Source organism: Vitis vinifera, chromosome 4 (assembly GCF_030704535.1).
Source record: "Vitis vinifera cultivar Pinot Noir 40024 chromosome 4, ASM3070453v1".
In the NCBI taxonomy this organism is placed as follows: Eukaryota; Viridiplantae; Streptophyta; class Magnoliopsida; order Vitales; family Vitaceae; genus Vitis; species Vitis vinifera.
In genome coordinates this window covers 779,833-803,773 of record NC_081808.1, presented here as the reverse complement: position 1 = coordinate 803,773, position 23,941 = coordinate 779,833, and the positions used below count along the sequence as shown (strand labels likewise).

The following is a 23,941-nucleotide window of genomic DNA, read 5'->3' as shown; positions in this document are numbered from 1 at the left end:
TAAGAATGTAATTTTAATGTTTGGTGCTTAAAAATTTAAAAGAAAATACAAGAAAAAGAAAATAAAAAAATAAAAAACATGTTTAATATTATTAAATTATTTTATATATTTCTTTAAATTTATTTTATTCATTTATTTACTATCTACATAAAGAATAAATAATTTCAATAGGCATATTTAATTTTCTTTGATTATTTTTTTACAGTAAACAAGACATTCTTTGGTAGACAGCACAGTGGCCTTCAACCATCGAAGAAACAAAATTGCGTGAGACTCCATTGAAGAAACAACGCATTTGTACCATGGATTTTGCTAGGGAAGCCAGCCATTGGCTTAATTTACAAGCTTTCTTATGAGATTAAGGTACAGACTGTAAATTTCAAACCAAGATATCGTCATCTCCGTTGTCTGATCCCTTGTCGCTATGCTTGTGAGTGGTGGGTTAAGTGCCATTTCGAAGCAGGGGTGCAACTTCATGGTCCTTTTTCTTTCTTCGATGGCCCTGCTGAGGACTGCACCGTTGAAGAATTTCCAAAACCTTCCTGAACTGACCCCATGCCCATTCTACAAGGCACATGTGCTCGCCGTTGCGTTCTCTCCCCGTCACCAGCTCAGGCAGGACTACTCCAAAGCCATATACATCGTTCTTCTCGTTCACCTTTGTTGCGTAAGCATACTCTGTCATCCAAGTATACAAGAATTGTATTATAAAAATCATCCATACATTATGGAAATGAAAATATGTGGAAAGGAGGACCTTGATGGCCTTACCAGGGGCAAGATATCCGTAAGTGCCTGCAACTTCTGACTGGGTGTTGGGCTCCCCTTGCCTGACCAACATCTTGGCCAATCCAAAATCCTCAATTTTCGCGTTGAATTTGCGTCTAGCAAGATGTTGCTGGCCTTTACATCTCGATGTATAATCAGGGCAGAACAGTATTCATGCATGTGGCGTAGGCCTTTTGCAGCTCCGATGGCAATCTGCAACCTTGTAGGCCAATTCAAGACAAAGTTATGGACGATGTCCTCTGCTTCTTCCCATGAAGCCATCTATCCAAACTCTGCTTCTCCATGTACTCAAACAAGAAGGCTTGAGCTTTCATTTGATATGCAGCACAACAACTTCACTATATTGGAGTGGCGTATGGTGCCCAATATCTCGACTTCTGCTATGAATTGTTTCTGAACCTTGTGATCCAATCTCCTGTAATTATTACAAATCCTTTTAACCGCTAGGAGTTCACCAGAACGGTTATTAGTAATTCGGTATACTGTCCCTGACCCACCACGTCCGATCAAATTATTTTCTGTCAAACTGGACAATGTGTCGTGTTCATCGAAATCCAGTTTTTGGAATTGAGTAAGCTTCCAAGTTCTATGGTCTCGACTGTGAGTAGCACAAAACACCGAGTTTCATTGGTCGTGGCTCATTCGGAATTTAATCCCAATACACAGGGCAGTTTGCAAAATTCAGTAAAATAAATTCTGACAGCCCACCAGATTTTGAAATTGAACCGTTGGTTTCCATCTCTTTCCCGGCCATCTTCCTCCCTCCTCAGTGTCCTCACAGAGAAGCCGGTGACGAACTCAACGTCACAACAATGGCTAAACCACCCTTTTTATTAGCCAAAATTCCATTCCCCGCTCTGTTTCTCCTCCTAGTCCTCTCCTTACCCTTTCAAGTAATTTCCCAAAATCTGGACGATGAACGACCAATCCTACTAGACGTTAAACAACAACTAGCAATCCCCCCTCACTCCAATCGTGGAATTCCTCATCCTCGCCCTGTGATTGGCCGGAAATTACATGCATCGACAATACCGTCACTGCAATTTCACTCCGCAACAATACCATCACCAAGAAAATTCGGGCCAGAATTTGTGACCTCAAGAACCTTGTCGTACTTGACGTCTCCAACAATTACATTCCAGGCGAGTTCCCGGTTATTCTCAATTGTTTTAAGCTCGAATATCTCCTCTTGTTGCAAAACTCCTTCGTGGTTCCAATTCCAGCTGATATTGATCGACTTTCACGTCTCCGGTACCTAGACCTCACCGCAAACAACTTCTCTGGAGATATTCCCGCAGCAATTGGGTCTCCGGTTCCATGAACAGGGTGAAGAAAACAACAGCTACGAAACCAGATAGAGCAAAAATTAGGATCATAACGAGATATTTGGTTGACAATTTGTCGGAGTCGACCGGTTTGGCATCACATTTAAGGAGGTTCAGAGTGGGAACATTGACACACAGCTTGGCATTGTTCAAGAAACTGTCTTTCATATGCTCCATTTTGAAACTCAATGGGGACCATCCCAGAGAGTTGGTTGGACGAAAGATTGAGGACAACAAGCTTCAATTGACCAGTTTCAGGAGGAATTTGACCTGAGAATTGGTTTTCTGACAGGTCGAGGTAATTAAGGCTAGGTAAAGAACCTAATGCCTTGGGAATTAGGCCAGAAAGTTTGTTTCTTGAGAGATTCAAATTATTGAGCCACTTCCATGAGATGATCTGGGATGGAAGTTCACCCGAAAATTGATTCCCATCAAGCAACAGAACAGAGATGTTGCAAAGACTGGTCAATTCCGCTGGAATTTTTCCTGACTACATATTGTTGCTGGCGTTGAGCACAGATTTGTTCATCCAAGAAGATATTTCAGCAGGAATTGGACCAGAAAACTTCTTGTTACTGATCTCCACTCTGGACAAATTCCCTGCCAATTTACTTGGAAGTGTCCCCGAGAATGAATTTCAGCCTAACATCACCGATATCATGTCCGGTGATGTCCAGATGCCGGAAGGAATCTCACCTAAAAAGCGATTGATGGAAAGCTGAATTGTGAGCAAATTTCTGCAATTCCCGAGGGACTTGAGCACTTCCCCGCTGAGATTGTTGTTGGAAGCAACCACTCCAATCAAAGCCCCCTAGCACATAAATGTTGCGGTAATTCCTCGCTTAGATTATTCTCGGAAACCTCAAAGCGTTTGAGCTCCGAATGAATGCCAAATGCTGGAGGCAAAACCCCACTCAATCGATTGCAAAAAACTTTGAAGATTTTCAGTGTAGGAACGAGGCTTAGATTTCCTGGTATCTTTCCTGACAACTGATTCCAGAAAAGATTCAAACCCGTCAAATTTTGTAGCTTCCCGAAACCCGCTGGTATCGGCCCGTCTAATAGTTCTTGGAAATATCAATTTCTTTCAAGTTGAGAGCTTCTATCGATGAAGGAACTCGGCCGGACAATCTATTATTGAATAAATACAAATAGGTCAAATTCTTCAACGTAAGCATGCCTCCCGGAATCGTACCTTCCAATTTGTTGAGTAAGAGATCCAAGTGTTCCAGACTCGACAGATTGTTGAAGCTCTCCGGTATTTCGCCGATCAAATTCGCCTCCGTCATCCACAGATACTTCAGCTCTTCAATGCGCCAAACTCTTTTGGAATGACTGAAGGTAGGAATTTGTCATTATAGGCCATGGCCAAATGTTCAAGATTCGCCAAATTACCAATCTCCGTTGGCCAGGTGCCGTTGAACTCATTTTGAACCAGAAACAAGTAGAACAGATCCCGTAGCCTCCCAATTGTTATGGGAATATCTCCAGAGAAGTTGTTTGCGGTGAGGTCTAGGTACCGGAGACGTGAAAGTCGATCAATATCAGCTGGAATTGGACCCACGAAGGAGTTTTGCAACAAGAGCAGATATTCGAGCTGAGAACAATTGAGAATATCCGAAAACTCGCCTTGAATGTAATTGTTGGAGACGTCAAGTACGATAAGATTCTTGAGGTTACAAATTCTGGCGCCAATTTTCTTGGTGATGGTCTTGTTGCGGAGTAAAATTGCAGTGACGGTATTGTCGATGCATGTAATTTCCGGCCAATCACAGGGCGAGGATAAGGAATTCCACGATTGGAGTGACGGGGATTGCCAGTTGTTGTTTAACGTCTAGTAGGATGGATCGTTCATCGTCCAGATTTTGGGAAATTACTAGAAAGGGTAAAGAGAGGACAGGACTAGGAGGAGAAACAGAGCGGGGAATGGAATTTTGGCAAAAAAAAAAAAAAGGTGGTTTCGGCATTTTTGTGACATTGAGTTCTTCACCGGATTCTCTGTGAGGACACTGAGGAGCGAGGAAGATGGCCGGGAAATGGATGGAAACCAACGGTTCAATTTCAAAATGTGGTGGGCTGTCAGAGTTTATTTTACTGAATTTTACAAACTGACCTGTGTGTTGGGATTAATTACGAAGGAGCCACGAGTCCACGACCAATGAACTCGGTGTTTTGTGATACTCCCACGGATCAACTAATCTAACCATTGATCGTGAGATCATGCGTGATTGGTGGTCCCTTTCATCTTTGAGGCATGAAGCTTAATTTGAGGAGCGGCCAAAATAAAATAAAAAAAAATAATAATAAAAAAAAAATATATATATATATAGTAATTTTAAATCTTTTTTTCTTCTTCCCCATTTCACTCAAATTTTCTAAGAACAAAATACTAGGTTACAAGATTAGATTTAGCTAGCATTATGGTTTTTTTAGCATGAAATTGTTTAAAATTTGAATAAAAATCAATATAAATAAAAGCTAAAATATTGATTTATTGAATCTATGTAAGATACTTCAAAATAATTTTTTTTATAAAATCTCTTTTCCTAAACTTATTCATACTCCTCATTATCTTTGTGATTAAATTATAACATTTTCTAATATTTTCATAATATGAGTCTTATTTTCAAATTTTTACAATTATTTTTCTAATAGTTTTACTAAAGAAATTTTATAAATCAGAATTATATTCCTGGAAATTTAATAAGTTTCTTTGGATACTGTAGTAACAAGCATAATCAACTTTTACCTTTTTACCCTTTTTTAGTTTTTTTATTTTATGAAAAAACATCTAATGGTATATGAAAATAAATATTAAATAATAATTTTTCTATTATTTATTTATATTAGCCCATTACCATTTTGATTTATTTCCCATCATTTTAGAATTTTTTTCTCTTTGTAATTTGAAAAGTTTGACACTTTAAATGTTTACTTTATGGTTTCTATTTTTTAAGAATAAAAAATTATAATAACTTTTATATCAAATATAAGAATTCTTGCAAATTAAGTTTAAAAAATATTATAATTTTTAAAAACTATTTTAAAAAAGTGAGATATTAAAATTTTTTATTATTTCAAATTTTAAAATTCTGAAAATGAATTTTAACAAAATCTCATTTCCTTTCCTTTATTATCATATTTTTTTCTCCTATGGGTCATACATGGTGTCTGTCAAATGGCTTAATTACTTTAATAACCCAACTAGTGATGAAAGCTTCTCATTTATTTATTTATTTAGATAAAAAAATGAATATAATTTTTAAAAAAAATGAAAAAAAAAAAATCCTTGCTTTGTGTGAAACATGTTTAGATATTTTTTTTTTTTTTTGAAAAATTGAGTTTGGAAAAGGTTAAAAATAAAAATACTAATTTGATGTTTTTAAAATTTTCTTTTGACAATGGTTTTCAATCAACTTAAAAATAGAAAATTATCTTTAGAATTAATTATAAAAATATATTTAAATAATTTTTATATTATTTTAAAATAAAAACATAATAAAACAACAATAAAATAAAACAATGAATAAATATGGTATAATAACTTATAGTAGCATATATTAATATTGTATGTTATATTTTATGCATATTATAATAGTGCTTGATAAATCAATTTAATGACTTTAAGTGACTTAATAACTTAATTTAAGTTATTAAATAAATTAGATATGTTTGGTAAAATAATTTAATATTATAACTTAAAATTGAAAAATAACTTTAAGTATTAAATTAAAATAATTAGTTTATTTTTAATCTCAAATATTTTTATTAGATTTTTATTTTAATATCAAGTTTGTGTGGTCAAATTGAATTAATATTTTGAAATTATCAAATTTACATATTAATTTTATTTATTTTAAGTAATATTTACCTTTTAGTAATAAATTTATTCGTTGTATCCTAAATATATAAAATAATTACAAAATATTTACCTTAAAGAAAATAAGTCTAGTAATACTTGTTACCACATATGTGAGTAATAAGACATAAGTGATTTAAGATTCAAAATAAGTTTATTATTTTAATTTAATATGTAGGTGTTATTTTTAATTTTATATTATGGTATTAAATATATTTAATCTATTAAATGATTTAAATTAAATTATTAAATTATTAAATGATTATATTAATTAAGTTATCATATGTCTTCTAAAAATCTTTCCTTTTAGAGTGCCCTATTTGGCTATTTTAATAACATATATTTGTGTCATCGTCAAATCATCTAAATTTTACTCTACACTTTTGATGGTCCGTGCCAGAATTTGTCCTTCCTATGGCTAGTTGAAATAGATTTTCCTACAGTGCAACGTCGCACACCACAGGTGAAGGAGCGCGTACTTAAAAAGTGAAGTGAAAATGAGAGAAAAGATATGAAAGGAATACGCTAATGGAAAGTGGCGTACTGAATGGCAGCTCGAGGCCCACGCCCACCGCCCATTGGTATTGTTGACCCTCCCTCATGATGGGCTCCGTCGTATGCAAGGGAGTGAGCCCCATGTGCTTGGGGACCAAGTCAATTAGAGGAGAGAGAGGAAAAACGTATCTACTCGGATTTTATCAACAAATTGATCTTACTTCATTTGTGATCCGATCAAGTTGAAAGTTGAAGGAGAGGTTTGAAGTTTGAGCAGCTACAATCTAAATGATGAAGATCAGATTTTGAGCTCGAAAACTAGTGTTACTATCCGTAAACAGTAAAAATGTTTTTATGGCATACTTTCTCCAATTTTCTTTGTTTTTTTTTTGTTAGGAGAGATTGTATAATTCAAGGCTATACGTGCACTCGATGTATTTGACAACCTTTAGAGATTATTCTAGAAAAGACAAGTGTAACCCATTATTATTGATAGTGAAAGTTTGAAATGGAACAAGTCCCGTGATTTTTCTCTTTGAATTTGGGGGTTTTTCACATAAAAATTATGTTGTCTAATTTATTTCTCTATTGCATGAATTTATTTATTTATTGATGTTAGTTGTTATTCCCTATATAATTTTGCACAAAGAAATAATGGAAAAATTCTGGTGTTTGTTGGAATATTATGATTTTATCCTAACACTTAACATTCGATCCAGTTTATATATTAATAAAAAATATTTCTTATATATATATTTCAAAACATTTTTTGGTAAATAAAAAGGGATTGAAATATGTTTTGTAGAAAAAAAAATTTATTATTTAAAATTCATTTCCACTAATATTTTTTTCTAAATAATTTGTAAAAATCACTTTAAAAAAAATTCAATTTGAAATACTTTCATACATAAAATTATAAAAATTCATTATCTTCAAATCATTTTCTTATAAATAAAATCAAATCTTTTTTTCTCTTTTTTAATAAAATTGCAATTAATAATTTTTTTTTAACAATAATAAGCATAAATGACTTCCTTAAAAATTGAATCAAATCAAATCATTTATTAAAAACAAATTTAAACATTTTTTAAAATAAATAAATTGAAATAATTAACCTAAATTTATTTTTTTAATAATAAAATATTTTTAAAATTAATTTAATAAATTAATTCATGTCTTTCCTATTATTTATTTTATCTATTCTTATAATTTGATGTTATAATTCTCTTTATTCATTTAGTTGAGACCGATGATATACAAACTTAGAGAGGTGATTTTTTTCGGTATCCATTCTTTAATTAATTATTACCGTTCTTTCTATTCATTTAGTAGAGGCCGGTGATATACAAATTTAGAGAGGTGACGACTTATCACTATAACTTCTCTACAGGTAACCCGAGTTCTGAATTTAAACTCAATTTTTGTTTAAATAAGGAGTCACACAAAATTTATTTTTTATTTTATTTTATCTTTTAAAAAATTAAAATAAATAACAAGTACAACCGTTCAAAAATAAAATAAAATATTCATAAATAAGAAAAACGAATATAACCGTTCAACTGAGAACTTACGAGAAAAAATCAGATGCACAATATCATTTTCATTAAGGTTTCTTAAAAAGAAAAAAAAACTTAAAATTGGCAGATATTTTTATCTTTTATTTTATATTTCGCTTTATCTAGGGAAAAACCGAAAAAGAATCTTGATGACGTGGCTCGAAGCAGGGGAACTGCCTGGCAGACTGCCACAGAATCTCTGAAATTCCAAAACCCTAATATTCTGGGCGCGTCGCGAGAAAGCCAAAAGGAATAAAAAGAAAACAAATTTTCTGTAAGGATTGTTCGTCTTCTTTGTTCATATATTCCGCAATTAAAACATCCCAATCTCTTTGTCGCCACATATTCTCCAATCCTTCAATTCTGTGTAAGGATGTCCACCGCGCCTGTAAATCCCGCTTCCGTTTCTTCCTCAACTTCTGCAAGCGACGCGGAGACTCTCCGGCGAGGCCGTATCCTCTCAAGCAAGCTCTACTTCGATGTGCCTCTCACTAAGGTACCCTCCCTTGTTCAAATTCGTTTTCTTGCCTGTAATTCAATTCATTTCTGCTTGAATTTGAATAATATTTTAACTAGATTTTGGTTTTTTAGGTTCCAATTATTTACTCGTCGTCGTACGACATTGCGTTTCTTGGCATGGAAAAACTGTAAGAACATGTGAAACTCCATTGCTGCGTCTATTGCTTCTATGTTTTCGAGCAGTTGATGTTTTCACTCTATTTTTTTAGTACCTGAGGTTTGGATGAATACGAGAATGAGTCAAAAATTAAGAAAAAAGAAGGGGGGGGGGGGGGGTGGTTTGATTTCCATAATTATTGAAGCCTAGCTGGAACCTCATAGAACACGTCAATTAACTGCTGTACCGAGTCTAATTACTAATCCTGTGGATGCATTTGGAAAAATTGACACCACGTGAGCTCAAGGAGTGAAAATTAAGAGGCACCAAGGTCTACTCCCCGGAAGATAATCAGGGGTGATTATTCTGATACCATTTGTCTAACTATAATGGTATTGAGGGACCACTTTCCTCCAAAATCAAGCTGGCCATGAAACACCCTGGTAAATACCCTTCATAACTTACAGCCACCAGGTTTGGAAATGTTGCTAACTTCCTCAGAAATTTCCTTAGTTTGGTTCTGTAGCCTTTTGTCAATGAGGGTGTGATGGCTATTCATTGAATGGGCTTTGACCATCACAGAGAGAGATCAATTTTTAAGCTCCCAGGAATTTGGAAAAGCAGACATTCTTTGAACCAAGTGATACTTGAACATGTACCATTCTGTAACAAACCCTCTTTTCCATCTTCGTGGCCATAGCTATAGACATCCAATAAGATGGATGGATAGTATTTTTTTTACTGTTTGTCTTATGAAGAAGCTGAGTGGTATATTTTATCTTTGGGTAATGATGGGAAATGAATGAATTTTGATGAGCTCTGTTGGCCACCAATTGAAAACTGGAATCTCTGTTGAGATTTGGTCCTAGGTTGCACCTTGAATTTGAAATTGTAATTTTAATATTTACGAGTTATAAATGCAATTGATGTAGGCACCCATTTGATTCTTCTAAGTGGGGTCGCATATGCCGGTTCCTTATCTTGGATGGTGCTTTGGAGAAAAACCATATTGTTGAGCCTCTGGAAGCTTCAAAGGATGATCTCCTAGTGGTAGGCATTCAAATTCCTCCAAGACTCCACTCTTATTCTCTTCTTTTATGTGTCCATTGTCCTTCCCCATCATGTTAAGAACCAACATGGAATGGATTAACGTGAGAGATTCCATGACATCGAGACAAAATGCTTTTTGCTTGCATGAGGACTAGCATCCATAAACTTAACTAATATCTTTTAATAATCTTGATACAGGTACATTCAGAATCATACTTGAATAGTCTGAAAACCAGTCTCAATGTTGCTGTTATAATTGAGGTACTTGAAGTATTTTTCCTGGTGTCTAAATATTTGATTGATAATTACTTTATGGAGATTTTATCTAGCTTGTGTCTGATATCATCTGTTTTTTCTAAGTGAGCTGCTTTGCAACTGTACATATGGACCTTATTGATTGTTGAATGTCCATTATTTGAGATGCTTTTGTTTTTAAGGGTGATAAAATAAAAAGTTACATAATTTAAAAATTTAGCTGATGTTACTTTTAAGGTCAATATCATGGCTGTTGGTTCCATGGGACATCCATATACCCCCAATCAAATATGTGCTTGTAATATGCCAGAAAGTTTCAGCTTCATTAACATTCCTGTCTAATTTGAATTGCTATGATATATAGGTCCCCCCTGTTGCATTACTGCCCAATTGTCTTGTGCAGCAGAAAGTTCTTTATCCATTTCGCAAGCAGGTGAGATCATTATTTGTCTTGGATTGTGTTTTCTTTCCATATAGGGTCTAAAATAATTTAAATGTGTTCTAAAGGTTGGGGGAACCATTTTGGCTGCAAAGCTTGCAAAAGAGCGAGGATGGGCCATCAATGTCGGTGGAGGGTTCCATCACTGTTCTGCAGGAAAAGGTGGTGGATTCTGTGCTTATGCAGATATTTCTCTTTGCATACACTATGCCTTTATCCGGTTGAATATTTCTAGGTATGGACTGTTGAAGCTCATATGTAATAGATGCAGCCCTTGCATTTATTGTTTATTCTGTCAGAATGTCAATTTTAAATTGTTACCTTCAAGCATGGGATCTCATTCTCATTATCTGCAAAATTGTACAGGGTGATGATAATTGATCTTGATGCACATCAAGGAAATGGCCATGAATTGGATTTTTCCAATGACAGTATGATTTCTTATCTCTCCTCATGGTGTGTTGCTTTTTTAGAAATTTCACTTATATTTTCTGTGCTAACAGGACGAGTTTATATTCTGGATATGTACAACCCTGGGATATATCCATCTGTAAGTCGCCTTTTATGGAAATTGCATTGCATTCTCTGGGTGCAAAATTTTCTTCTTATTCCTTTGAGTAAATAGTCACGTTTTTTTGGTCATATCTTGTGCTTTGGTATTATGAGATGTGATTCCCACTAGTTTTTATTGTTAATGCAAGAGAAGTGTCATGATCATATAATCTTACTCCTGCATTGTTTTGTTTCCTTCTTCAGGATTTTGAGGCAAGGAGATATATTGATCAGAAGGTTGAAGTAGTGGTAAGCCAAGAATATTTGGCTGGTAAAATTATATCATAAGATTCGCAACTGTTTTTTTCTTCATTTTTTCTTTGTTTGCTACTTATTCCTTTTCTTTGGCATCAACAGAGTGGGACCACAACTAATGAGTACCTGACAAAATTAGATGAAGCACTCAAGGTATGTATTTATTACCATATTGCTGTTGTTTATGACCATTTCTGCTTTTGTCTTTACCTTTCTCAAGTTCCCCAGATCCTGCTGCATCTATTCAAGTCAATTGGAAAGTAAAAAATTTGAATGTGCCTTCATGAGGGCTTATTGGCCAATCATCAATACTTACATGTTTTGAGCTGCTGTCTTTTTTCCAATCATTTATCCCTTCACATTTTGTAAGCCTCTGGGATTTTAAGTTTGCTGTCAATTTTTTCACCATCTTAGATAGCGATGCACATTATGCCTGGATGGAATACATTTTATCTTTATTCATGGAACACCTTAGGCCACTGTTTCTCATTCTACCTAAGAGTGGTATGACAGGAATAAATATTCTACTTTGTATCTCCAATGATTAAAACATCATCTTTATACAAGTTCATTGTCCACATTATCTGTCACTTCTTGTTAATGACATTCTGGAAATTTTCTTTTACAAGTAGGTTTGCGGTTAATGTTCTTTTACGTTGTCTGTAGCTTAATGTTAGGCCACATCATGAGCATATTTTATACTTTTGGGAATAACTCAAGAACAGCTATATTCTTGTATAAGCTGTTTTTAGCATTTGTACAATGTGTCTTATACATGTGAACGTAGGATCATGACGTAGGGTTGGACTATAGTTGCCGGACTTGTCTATATTAGGCAATCCTCCTCCTCCTCTTCTTGCTCAAAAGTTCATAAGACTCGTGATTCTCTTGTGATGGAGCATCAAAATAGCCACAAGTGAGTTTGGATAGTTGAGAAGCTTGAACATATTCATCTTGGAGTACATCTTAATATAGAAAAATGATCTAAAGGCATCTAACTGTGGAACTCAGTATAGAAAAGTTCTAGAAAGAGATCCTCTCACTCAAAATTTCCAAAGTTTTGAGAAAAGAATGACATATGCAGAGGCATGAATCTTAAGGACTGAACAAACTTATCATTGTAGAAGGTAAAGGAAATTTGCCTTTTTTTTGTGATTGCTCGTTTGTGATAAATTATATCTTCATTTTGCAGTCACAATTATCTTTGTCAACCTATTCTTATGAGACTGAAAATGTCTCATGAAGTTTGGTGTCTGGGCATGTAGAGTTTATCTATAAGTTATAATAAATAACTATTGAAAGTATTGTCATGTAACATTCAGAATTTTTTAATTTGAAATTAGGTTGCTGGACGCATGTTTGATCCTGAGTTGGTGGTGTATAATGCTGGCACTGATATCCTAGATGGAGATCCACTGGGAAGGTTGAAGGTAATTTTGGCCTTGGATCTGTTTAGCCAACTAGGAAGCCTTTCCTCTCTTAATTTCATTTGCCAGGATATATTATTTCCTCTCTCCTCTATTCATAATCCTAATGTCTAAGTTGAGATGTGATGACTGCATATCAAGTTGTTTCCTTTTTTTTTTTTCATTTTTGTTTTTGTGTCTGAACTTTATTTCCAATTTTATTTCCCTTTTTGTTGGTTTGCTTGAGGGAAAGAAACTTAAATAATTGAGGAATGCACTTCCTCAAAGCTTTCCTCACTTTTCGTAGAAAAATGAGGAGAAAAATCTTTTAGCATTATCCCTCTTTTCCTTCTTACTTTTTTTTTTTTTTCATTTTCGTTTTTCATGGTATCCAAACATAAGGAAACAATGTTTCTTAGTACCTTCCTTGAACCAAATATAGCCTCACTTTTCCTACCATCAAGCTTTTTTCTTGGCATGGCTATGTGCGCTCTTCGTGCAAGTAAAAATAGGCTCTTTGCACCTTTTTGTTTCTTTGTTCTTAGCTTGATGTTCTGTTCAAGATAGCATTGCTTTAACGAGTATTTAAAAGGTTCATCCTTTCTTGTGCAGATCAGTCCTGAAGGGGTAACTAGTAGAGATGAGAAGGTTTTCAGATTTGCTCGTGAGAAGAAAATTCCTCTCATCATGCTCACATCAGGTTCAGTGAACTCCAAACTTATCATATTAGTTCTCTGTTTTGCAAAAATGAACCAGGGGATAACTAACATTCAATGAGGACCCATCTGGTTCTCATGCTGGGTTTTGTATCTGAGGCCTTTTGAGTACAAAGATCCTCACCACCTCTAAACCACCCCCGGGGTCCCAAAGTTCATGATTCTTTTAACTTTCCACTTCTCCCACGTAGGTGGCAAGCATGAACTGAAAAGAAAATTACAAATAATCCTAAATTTTTTGGTCTAGGAAAATGTCTTTCCTCTTTAGATAGATTAGAAGTTTGAAGTCACCTTGCAGAGGCATAACACTTGCATTCTAGAGCACTCTGCATCTATTCCAACATGACACCTACAATGGTTGAAAGTATTTTCACCAAATTATTAGCCTCTTGCTTTGATTTTTCTTAGGGCTAATCCTCCAATGGAGGAACCTATATGTCCCTTGTGCAGCAGGAAGAGGAGCTTTATATTGTTATGTCCTGTTTGTTAAACAGCTTTCTAATACCAGTATGGGAATAGAATCATTCTCAGGTTACTCATGCTATGATTCACATAGCAATCCTGTGCAAACCATTAGGAAAAATGGTTCATCAGGCTGTCTTTTCCACCTGATTTGAGTACTTGCACGCCCATAATCTAACCTGACTGTTCCATGATTCAACTGTTCCATGATTCAGGTGGTTATATGAAATCCAGTGCCAAAGTAATAGCAGATTCAATAGTAAACCTGTCGAGGAAATGCTTGATAGACACTGGGAGTTCTCATTCCCGGGGTTAAAAGTAATACTATTATATGTAGTAGTTATTCTACAAAGTTCCATGTTACTTCTTTACAATAGCTTTCATGAAAATGTTTACTTACCAATTATTGCAAGGTTGGGGCACAGTTTCTTGGTTTTCTGTACATATGTTCAAAACGAGCGTGTATTAGTCGATCATCATCATATGTAATACTGTAACTATTTGTATGACAAACCCTATAAGAAATATTGAGGAGAATGTATATTCAGAGCAGTTGTGTTTGGCATGTAATTATGAGGTAATGGTTCATGGGTCTGTGACATTAAATCAGGTTAGCAACATTGTGATATTGATTCTTACCACTTGTGTTTATGCGTTCTGGTGAGGAGTGAGAATTCATATTGTATGTTTTACAATCCTCTCTGAGTCTCATATCAAGCTTCTGTTCTGAATTTATACCTTGAAACTTAAATGAAGTGATCCCCTGTCTCCATCTCTCAAGGATTACAACAAAACCCTAAATATTTACAGCAAAATCACTGTACTGGAAACCGATGTTGCCTCACTGTTTGTGATCATCATCTAAACTATGTAAACTCAGAGGGGAAGTCAAGAATATCACTCGTAATTTGCATGCAACATTGTTTGGTTGCCAAGAAAATGAAGGTAAACAGAAGAAATCGAAGTTCCATATATGTGTGTAGAAAGACATGGCCACTGGTGATGTCCTTGTGAAATATATTCAGCTTGTCCATCTCTTCACAAGGCGGATCTGTTTGGCTTGTTAGAACCCCATCCCATGTGTGGAATACCAATCATTCTCTTACTTGACTCTATTGATTATTTTGATAATTGTTAGATTCATGCTTGATGGATTCTTTATAGGTTGGGGATTGTTTTAAAATGTGATGAATCTGTCCTAACATTTGAATGAGAAAAAAGCACTATTGTTGTTTGGTTGTGATAGAAAATAGGAAGGAAAAAAGAAATTCATTCATTGTGGAGAAAGCATCTTGCTTAATGTCCATTCCTGTAGTCCTTGATGTCCTTATTCATGGGTGATGCCAAACTTGAAAATGATTTATCTTCTTCCTTCTCTGAAGGAATATTTTGGATTCACTTGCAATTGTACCATACCGACTCATAATTTGACCCGTGACAGTGTATGATAAAATCTTGACTGTTCAATGATGGCTCACAAAAAGAAGAGACGGAGATAGAAAAATTTGAACTTGACTACAAAGCAATAGACCCTTTTGGATCCATAATAATTTGGGATCAAGAAACACTTTTTGGTATAAAAACAAAAAATGGATTGTTGAAGTGGATAATAAAATCTTAAGCCTAGCTTGAGAAGTGATTTTTAAAATATTTCTATTTTGGAAACTTGAAATGTTTTTAGTTTATTTTTTATGTTTTTAAATATGTTTTAAAAATAATTTTTATACATTAATATTCATATTTGAATAATTATTTTTTTTAAATGATATTTAGAAAATAAGTGAAAATAATTAAAATTAATTAAAATATGTTATCTAAAAACATTCTGTTGCTTAAAAATATCTTCTTCTTTTTTTTTTTAACAAATAAATATTTTTATTTTTTTCGATTATCAAATGTATTTTTTCTTTTTTCTTTTTTTGTCTTATAAAACAAAAAATTATTTTAAAAAACAATCATCAAGGAAGGATTTATTCATTGATCTAGGATAAGTATAAAGAAATAAATTTGAAAAAATAGAAAAAATGCTACTTTATAGTAGAATAAGTAATCATTTTTTTGAATTAGGTTAATCACGTATTAATGAAATGTCAAATGAATGGATGTGGTTTGGAATGGAGAGTCGAGATTCAGAGCCTGAAAGAAAAACCTTCAAAGACCATGATGATACTTACTTATGTGCAGCTTGGTCAATTAGTTTACACAAAAAATAAGATTAGGCATTCATTATATGTCAAGAAAGGTATTAAAAGCCTGCAAATTGGCAAGTAGGGTCAAGCTCAAAACGCTGAAAATAGAAACTTGCCAAGGAATATTATGATTTTAGAGTTAATGAGTTGAATTTTCACACACGACTGAGTCATTGGTTGAATAGATTCGGCGCCCATGCGGGACTTGGACATGAAAAACATCATATGAGTTGCATTGAAAATGTTGAAGTAATTTAGCTACCTTTTGTCAAAGGTTTTCTAGAACATTTTTTGAAAGTAATTTTAAAAAATGGATATTACTTGTTTTTAAAAAACAAAACTTCGTTGCATAGTGAAAAATAGTTTTTTCAATTATTCATCCATATCATACATTTATATACTATTTTGAAGTAATTATCTTTTGGTTAACCTAGTCTCCTCAATCCTTCTAGACCAATAAGGGATAATATAAGAATATTCATATGTTTCCTTTTGACTATGCCTTCCGACCTAATCTTTTCTAAATCGTTACTCAAAATGCTTTACAATAACATCTTATATTTCTTTTAAAAAATAACTTTTTGTTAAAACAAATTAAAAAAAAAATCCTCTAAAAAGTTTATTGAACTTATTTTCTAAGTTAGAAAACTATTTTAGGCTCTTTAGAATGAAAAACTGTTTTCATGGAATAATTCTCAAAAATAAATTTTAAAAACCATTTTTTAGAAACAAAATTTTGTTTGAAAACTTAATTATGAAAATAATTATTCCTAGTTAATGTACAATACAATTCAAATTATTATTAGTTTTTATATTTTTATTATTATAATGATATACTAGAAAAGCACCCATACATAAAATACTATGCTTTTAAAAACCAAACCAAACCAAACCGATCTTTTTTTTTCTTTTTTTTTTGCATTGTTGTAAAATCTTTTTTTTTTTTTTTTTTCTATTTTGTTATTATGGGAAATAAAAAAGGAAGAATTATCTAATAGGGTTGGTTGGATTGGAATAATTAGGTGGTCTTTTCTAACAATTTTTAGGGAGGACTTTAATAGACTTAAATATTAAAACTATCATTCAACAGAAACTTTTAAAATTCAAAAACATTTAAAGCAGTTCAATTGATTTTTCAAGACATTTATGGTGTGTGGGCCCCACATTTATTGTAATTATTGACATTCAAATTTTAAATCAAAATTTTGGGTTTTAACCCTTACAATTATTATATATAATGATAGTATAATTTGTTATTTAAATTTACTATTTAAAACAAAAATACTTCTAAAAAATATTTTCAAAATATCATTTTTTTGCTTCTTCTTTTTTATATGTTTTTTATTTAATTTTTTTGTTTTATTAAGAAAAAAATAAGTTTTATAATTATATAATAAAAATGATGATTTTTTCATATATATATATATTAATTTTAAATTGTTAAATTATGTTTTTGTATTAAATTCAAGGGAGATAAAATGTTTAATTTTTCATTAAGATTATCTAAAAAGAATAAGAAAAAAAATGGAGAATGTTCAATCATTTTTTATTTTTTTTCCTTTGCATAGTATTTTTATTCTTAATTTTCATATATAATTTTTTTTTTCTCAATGCATTGAGTGGATGATGTTAATACATTTGATATGTTGAATATTAATAGGGTATAAAAAGTGATCTTCAATATTATTACTTTTATTATAAAATACAGGTACAAAAAATATATGTTATAATTACAATAAAAATATACTTACATTACAATAAAATCTAATTAGGAAAATTTTGAATTTTTTTTATAAAAATGATAATTTTGTATGATCATACCATATTTCACAACATACTTATATCATAAATAAGTTTTGAAACTAAATGAAATACTAATTTGAATTCACGAAACTCCTAATTTTTTTTAATAAATATATTGATACGGTATATTAATACCAATAGGGTATGAATAAATATTTTTAGAATTATTATTTTTGTAATGAAATATGTATGATATAAATACATTATACTTACAATATAAATACACTATCATTACGATATATTATAACATAATTTAATTTATTTTTATTTAATTTTTTCACATGCTATATTACTCAATGAATAATTGTGAGTTATTTCATTTAATAGTTGTGTGTTAATCAATTGAATATTTATATATTATTCAATTGATGAGTGCTCGTAGAAAATAATTATTCATAATATTATGGTAACAAAGTTTTTAATTATATGTTCTATATATAAAACAATATAATAACTTAGGATATGGTTTTTATTTAAGAGATATTGAAAATTATTTTTTTTATAAGGTTCTTTAAAAAATCTCAATTTTTTTGAAAAAAAAATTAAGCAAATTTTTAAACAGTCATTTGATTGTTCAAAAAATGAACAATAATTTTTTCGGGTCCGAGAAATATACTATTGATTACTTGTACTAATCATCATGTATGAGGACCACATCATTTACAATCTCAAATTTATATATTGAATAGTAAAATTGTCCTTTAAAAAAGAGTAAGTCTTTCTAATAATTGTTCTGTGGGTGTGAAAATGGTCACGTGGAGGGTTTCAGGATAGAATTTATCGTTGAGAGAGACCATATTGATTGTTACAGGGAGTAAAGAAGCCATGCTAGGTAGTTCACACGTCACTATTTCTTCAAAGCACCCATCGAAGACGACAAATCACTTCAATTCTATTTCAGAGATCAGAGAAAATAAACAGTACCATGGAGATGGCTTAGATTTCTGAAAATCTGGTTAGGCTTGACTTCTCTTAATCATCAACAACTACTTTTGATCAGTTCCTTCAATTTAAATCTTCATTTCCATGTTTATGCTCCACCCAACATCGTCTTCATTCAATTTTTACAGCAGATTGTCAAACTTTTGACGGACTTTACTAAGTTCTCAAATTTTTTTATGAAATGTTCTAAGAATGGTTTAAAAACTTTTGTATTGTAACTACGAAAAAGTTTGTATTTTATATTTGAGTTCTCAAACAAAATTTTGAGAATTGTTTTTAAGACTACTCTTAAAAACTGGTTTTTGAGAACTATTTTTAAAAATATTTTCCTTATTCAGAATTCTTCATTAAAGACCAACGATTGTAATTATCTATCCCTATCACGATGAAATTTCAAAGATTATCCGAATCTGTCGGTGAAGACTATATATTTGTTGAATAAATCAATGTAGTTGGTCGATTGTGTGTCTGATGAGATTATTGACTATTTTGTGGTTGAAAGGATCATTTTTGAGTTTATTACGAAGTATTTAGAATAAACCATTCCACGTACTTCTAGGGGATTGACGTGGTTGTATTTGACAGATATCAATCTTTAGTGTCGAACATGTGACAACTTAAGAGTATGACGTTTGAGGTTGTGGTTAAATGATGGATGTTCATAGTTTCATGAGCATATTTAGCCCAAGACTCCTCCATAAGCTGACCAATCTTATAGAGGAGTTACATGGTATAAGCCGTATTAAATTGCCTCAAAGTTGAATACTTACTCCACTTGATACTCAAAAAGTGATGGATGCCCACCTCCCGTATGGCTTCCTCATTGTCTACATATTAAAGTTGGCACTCTTTTCTTTTCTTTATTTCTCGCTTTCCCCACAATTGGAAGTAATTTTATTTTTCTTTTTTTCTTTTTTTTTTTTAAAAAAGAACCCTTAAATTTCATTGCTTGAGTTAATTACAAAGGGGTTATAATGGAAGACTAGGAAAAATGGTGAACTTTATTGGAGGATTTTGGAAAATACAAAAAGCTGTGAGAATTCATGAATTCAAATCAGATTCAAGCTGTAGCCAGAGAGGACAGTCCTCTAAAACTGAATGCTGCATGATCAAGAATCATTACTGATACAATGAAAACATCAGAACCAACAATTAAACCAGGCCCATGTGCTTTTGATTGATGAAATTCAGCAGTGGTTTGTGTCCCAACAGCAGGGCTCCTAACAGAGCCGTGGATCTAATAATCAATGAGAGGGCAGAGAACTAGTCTTGGTCAATCTCCATAGCTTGTGAAAAAAGCTTGATTAGTTATGTTTAGGCTGATGAACAAATCAATCCAATGACTACTTTCATTAACAAAACAAAAACGGTTAATCTACTGTGGATAATAAGCTTGTTTTTTTTGCTGCATAAACGTGTGTAGATTCCCAAGATAACATCATTCTTATCAGTGTGAGGATGAGGTTCCAAGACTGATTTTCAACTGATGTTTGCATTTTTTCCAGGGGGCTGCTGCTCCTTGAACACAGAGAGGCTTTTATTGAATTCGAAGATATTAGCCTGAAGGGCAATGGCCAGTTTTTCCTGTTGCCCCCACTTGGAATCTTGATCAGAAATTGAGATCTAACAGAGTAGAATTTGTGGTCTTCAGTGAAAACCCACATGGAATGGAGGGCTGATTGGGTTGAGGAATGCTGGGATTGACCAGATGAAATGAGAATTTGCTGCTTTCCACCTGCCAGAGTAGGATGATGGAGAAGGAAAAGATGGTTAAGGGTTTTGTATTGAAGAATGACAATCAAACAGTAAATTGGATCCAGGGAAAGTGAGAGTTTTTAAGGAGTGCTTTTAACCTTTCTAGTACTTAAAAATTTTTGTTTTCAAGTGCTAGAACGAAGAAAACGCTTCCTAAAATCACTGCCAAACAAGCTCTTACCAAATCAAAGAGGCTGGGTCTGCGCTTCTTCTTGTTGAGGCTGCTCTGTCTAAGAAAATACTTCTGGGCATGACTGGCTACTTGGGTTGGAGTTCTAGTAGTCACAAAGTTCCTGGAGATGCCCCTCCAATCACCCCTTCCAAGCTTTTCAAGCCCCAGGAGGAAAGTCCTGTGCTCCTCCTCAGTCCATGGAACACCTGACCATTTGGCAGAAAAGGAAAATTTGGTTCCCCATCTGAAGCAAAGTATGATTGAAGAAGAAAAATACAGTGAAAGTTCGAAAGAAAACAGTAACCTAGTGATGGAACTGGAATTTGCAGAAAAAGAGCCTATATAATAGGCCAAACTACCATACATGTAACTGGCCAAATCATAGAGATTTCCCCCTTTTTGGGAAGAGAAGAAATGGTAGAAAATAGGTTGTTGAAAGTACCTTAAAGATCAATGAAGAAGAAAGAATACTGGAGTATTTACAAGTAGGAAAATTTTCCTTTACCAAAACCCTTTTAGCAGAACAACCACAACAAAATGGATATAAGAACTAACCTTTCTTTCTCTCTTGGGTTCTGGCAATTAGGCCATCAGAGAGGTAACCACGGGAGAATTTATCAGAATTTTCGTCGGCCGAAACTCGAGAAGATGTTGACGAGGAGGGTGTGGATGATGAAGATGGCAAGCAATCCAAGCTAAAGCTTTTCTTCATTGGAAGAGGAGTTGTAGAAGGCATCTCAAGCTGCACCCCAAAGAGCTTCACCCCACCAGTAAGACTACTACTACTAACACCACTACTCCCTCTGAGAGTGGTGCAAGTCCTTGAATTATGACCAATGTTCCCACAGTGTGAGCATTTCCTACCCATTCTCGGACAAATCTCTTACTTCACAGGCCAACCACCAACACCCACAAAAGAAAACAGACTCAGAGATGAATCTCAGAAGGCTCTAATGAGCAATACATTTGGTGTTGTTATATATAATGATTGATGAGGATATTTTCCACCCAAGTGTTTGTGTCAAAAAGTTAAGTCAAGGGCCCTGTGTGAATATTAAGGATTGTTTTTCTTTTCCATCTCTTTAATGAAAAAAGAAGAAACTTATCTTATCATATGGATGGAATATTTTTCTGGGTACAAAATGGAGAATGTGGGGACCTCCTATAATTTGTTTCCTATTCATGCATATGCAGTAACATTACTGCATTCTACACAACTATGTATTGAGGCATTTGGCTTGGGAAGTTTGTGCCTATTTCTTTTCGAAATACTTTTAGTTTTTCTTAGAAGTATTTTTTGGGAAAATCACCAATAAATAATTTTACAATTTTTAAAAAATATTTTCTAAATATTCCCAAAACACGTTATTTTACTTCAAAAATAATATTTAGCCTAAAAGTAGCTTTTAAAAGCATTGTCAAATAAACTCTAAGAATTTTAATATTTTTTAGAGAAACATTTAAATAAATGATTCTTCGAAATATAATTCTAGAAAAAAATGTATTTACTAAAAACACTTTTAAGTGAAAATATTTTCAAATTTACTCTTAACTTTTATTAAATTTTTGTACATGACCTTATTATCCAACCAGTGCTCATGGCCTTCTCTAAGGCCTCAATGACCCTTAAAGTAAGTGATTTTTTGGCTTCTGGTTTTGATAATTAGCTTGTCATTTCCATTTAAAAGTTGAAATTCCTTTGATTACTGTATCTGATGTAGAAAAAGGGTTTAATAATGGGGATGTATGCTTCACTTACAAGTTACAAGGGTGCCCCCATATCTGAAATATATAACTCAATGTCTTGGAGTGATGCCCTAAACATATGGGCACGTTTAGTTTATGGGGAGTGCATACAAAGAAAAATGAGAGAGGAATGGTGGTTAAGACAAGGCAAAATCCACCAAGTGGGTAGCTGAAATGTCTTAGAGTAGGGGAAGATTGGGAATGGAAAGATGATGTTGATGAGGCAACACCATTTTTTTAGTTGGAAATTTAGCTAGAAGTAAACCATTGTTTGTAAGGTCTAAACTATAAGAACACACTCATAAATTAGAAAATTTAGGATTTGTTTGACAACGATTATTGAAATTAATTCTTAATTATTTTAGAAATAAAATTTTATTTAAAAAATCAAATATGATAAATAATTTTCTTGACTTATTCTCTGCATGTAGTTATATATAATGCATGCATTTTATTGTTACTAAAAAAACAATTTGTTTTTAAAATTATTTTGAAAATACTTGTTTTATGTCTATAGTTAGGCAAACATGTTTTTCAAACTAGAAAATTATTGACTATTTTTAAGAACTCAACAGGCCCTTAGCATTCATTGGTTTCTTGTCCAATTTCTTAAGGAAACTACATGAAGGACCAAGTGATCTACTCTTATATGGAAAGGCCACCTTACCACATATAATATAAAACCAAACCATTCAATTCCCTGGGCCAATGACATGGACTGAACAAGGGTCTTGTGTAATGTATTAGAAAAACCATATTCTGAGTGACAAAAGTCATTACTCCACCAATGGGGAATCAACCCTTCTCTTGTCCATATGAAATGATAGGGAATATATTATTGAAATGGTTGATTTGTGAGCAAAAAAAATCATGTCACGTCAATGCATAACACTCTAGAATGCAATAGAAAATGGGTTTTATAAATTTTGTGTGGTTAGCATATAAAGTCTACATAGTGAGGTAAACATTTTATCTTCCTATTAAGGAAATTGAAAAATGAAACAAAAAGAAAGAAAGAAAGAGCTTTTTTTCAAAGGGGTTTGGCATATGATATCTTTTTGTTTTTGTCTCCATGTCATCCAATGACTTTAGCCCACCTGCCCAAGGTTGTGTAAAACATGTCATAGAATAAAGGAAAACGAAGGATATCATATTCTTTCCCATTGAAGTAAAGTAAATAAATTTATTTTTTGATTGAAGCTAAACCCCAATTATATTAATTTTTTTATTAGCTACTTGTCTCATTGAGTGCTTTTAGTTAATGGTTTTCTTAATCCATAGTTTCCATGTATATGAGTACCAAGTTGAGGTCATTTTTTTAAGAAATATTTGGTTAAAAGGGATGAAATAATCCCTAAAATCAGAAATCTAACCCTACTTATATCTTTTCTGAAAAAGTAATTCATTTTTTACATAAATGTTATTTTCTATTTTAAGTATTTACATGTAAGTTTTAAAATAAAGGGTTATTTTTATATAAAAAAATAATGATATTTTTGTCCAACGGATGCTAAAAAACGGTAGAAGGTTATTTTTCAAAAATTAGATTTTGAGAGACT

The 23,941-nt window shown here is 32.8% G+C and overlaps 2 protein-coding genes and 1 pseudogene across 3 annotated transcripts; 1 reads left to right on the top strand and 2 right to left on the bottom strand.

Moving 5' to 3' along the window:
• Positions 1 to 442: 442 nt before the first annotated feature.
• On the bottom strand, positions 443 to 4,081 carry LOC100261200 (receptor-like protein kinase 5; annotated as a pseudogene).
• Positions 4,082 to 8,149: 4,068 nt separating this feature from the next.
• On the top strand, positions 8,150 to 14,345 carry LOC100264550 (histone deacetylase 2). 2 transcript variants are annotated; one of them, XM_002277706.5, is made up of 13 exons: positions 8,150 to 8,520; positions 8,616 to 8,671; positions 9,573 to 9,690; positions 9,889 to 9,951; positions 10,310 to 10,378; positions 10,453 to 10,619; positions 10,751 to 10,815; positions 10,888 to 10,934; positions 11,141 to 11,185; positions 11,294 to 11,344; positions 12,535 to 12,621; positions 13,210 to 13,297; positions 13,991 to 14,345. In XM_002277706.5, the coding sequence occupies exons 1-13, from the start codon at positions 8,398 to 8,400 to the stop codon at positions 14,089 to 14,091; spliced, it is 1,080 nt and encodes a 359-aa protein (XP_002277742.1). In that variant the 5' UTR covers positions 8,150 to 8,397; the 3' UTR covers positions 14,092 to 14,345. The 2 variants fall into 2 exon arrangements, with proteins under 2 accessions (XP_002277742.1, XP_059592120.1); XM_059736137.1 differs by lacking the exon at positions 13,991 to 14,345 and having other exon boundaries at positions 8,164 to 8,520; positions 13,215 to 13,302.
• Positions 14,346 to 19,686: 5,341 nt separating this feature from the next.
• On the bottom strand, positions 19,687 to 21,775 carry LOC100242268 (transcription factor MYBS3). The gene is made up of 3 exons (XM_002277640.5): positions 21,192 to 21,775; positions 20,646 to 20,842; positions 19,687 to 20,444 (listed from the first exon to the last, which is right to left on the bottom strand). The coding sequence occupies exons 1-3, from the start codon at positions 21,502 to 21,504 to the stop codon at positions 20,319 to 20,321; spliced, it is 636 nt and encodes a 211-aa protein (XP_002277676.1). The 5' UTR covers positions 21,505 to 21,775; the 3' UTR covers positions 19,687 to 20,318.
• Positions 21,776 to 23,941: the final 2,166 nt, after the last annotated feature.

What these genes read in the sequence shown, in the direction of transcription:
- LOC100264550 (XM_002277706.5), top strand. Translation starts at nt 8,398, where the DNA reads ATGTCCACCGCGCCTGTAAATCCCGCTTCCGTTTCTTCCTCAACTTCT. An exon ending in TTTATCCATTTCGCAAGCAG is followed by an intron (nt 10,379 to 10,452) that starts GTGAGATCATTA and finishes TGTGTTCTAAAG; the next exon opens with GTTGGGGGAACCATTTTGGC. An exon ending in TCTCATCATGCTCACATCAG is followed by an intron (nt 13,298 to 13,990) that starts GTTCAGTGAACT and finishes TCCATGATTCAG; the next exon opens with GTGGTTATATGAAATCCAGT.
- LOC100242268 (XM_002277640.5), bottom strand. Translation starts at nt 21,504, where the DNA reads ATGGGTAGGAAATGCTCACACTGTGGGAACATTGGTCATAATTCAAGG. An exon ending in AACCCAAGAGAGAAAGAAAG is followed by an intron (nt 20,843 to 21,191) that starts GTTAGTTCTTAT and finishes CCAAATGGTCAG; the next exon opens with GTGTTCCATGGACTGAGGAG. An exon ending in GACCCAGCCTCTTTGATTTG is followed by an intron (nt 20,445 to 20,645) that starts GTAAGAGCTTGT and finishes CTACTCTGGCAG; the next exon opens with GTGGAAAGCAGCAAATTCTC.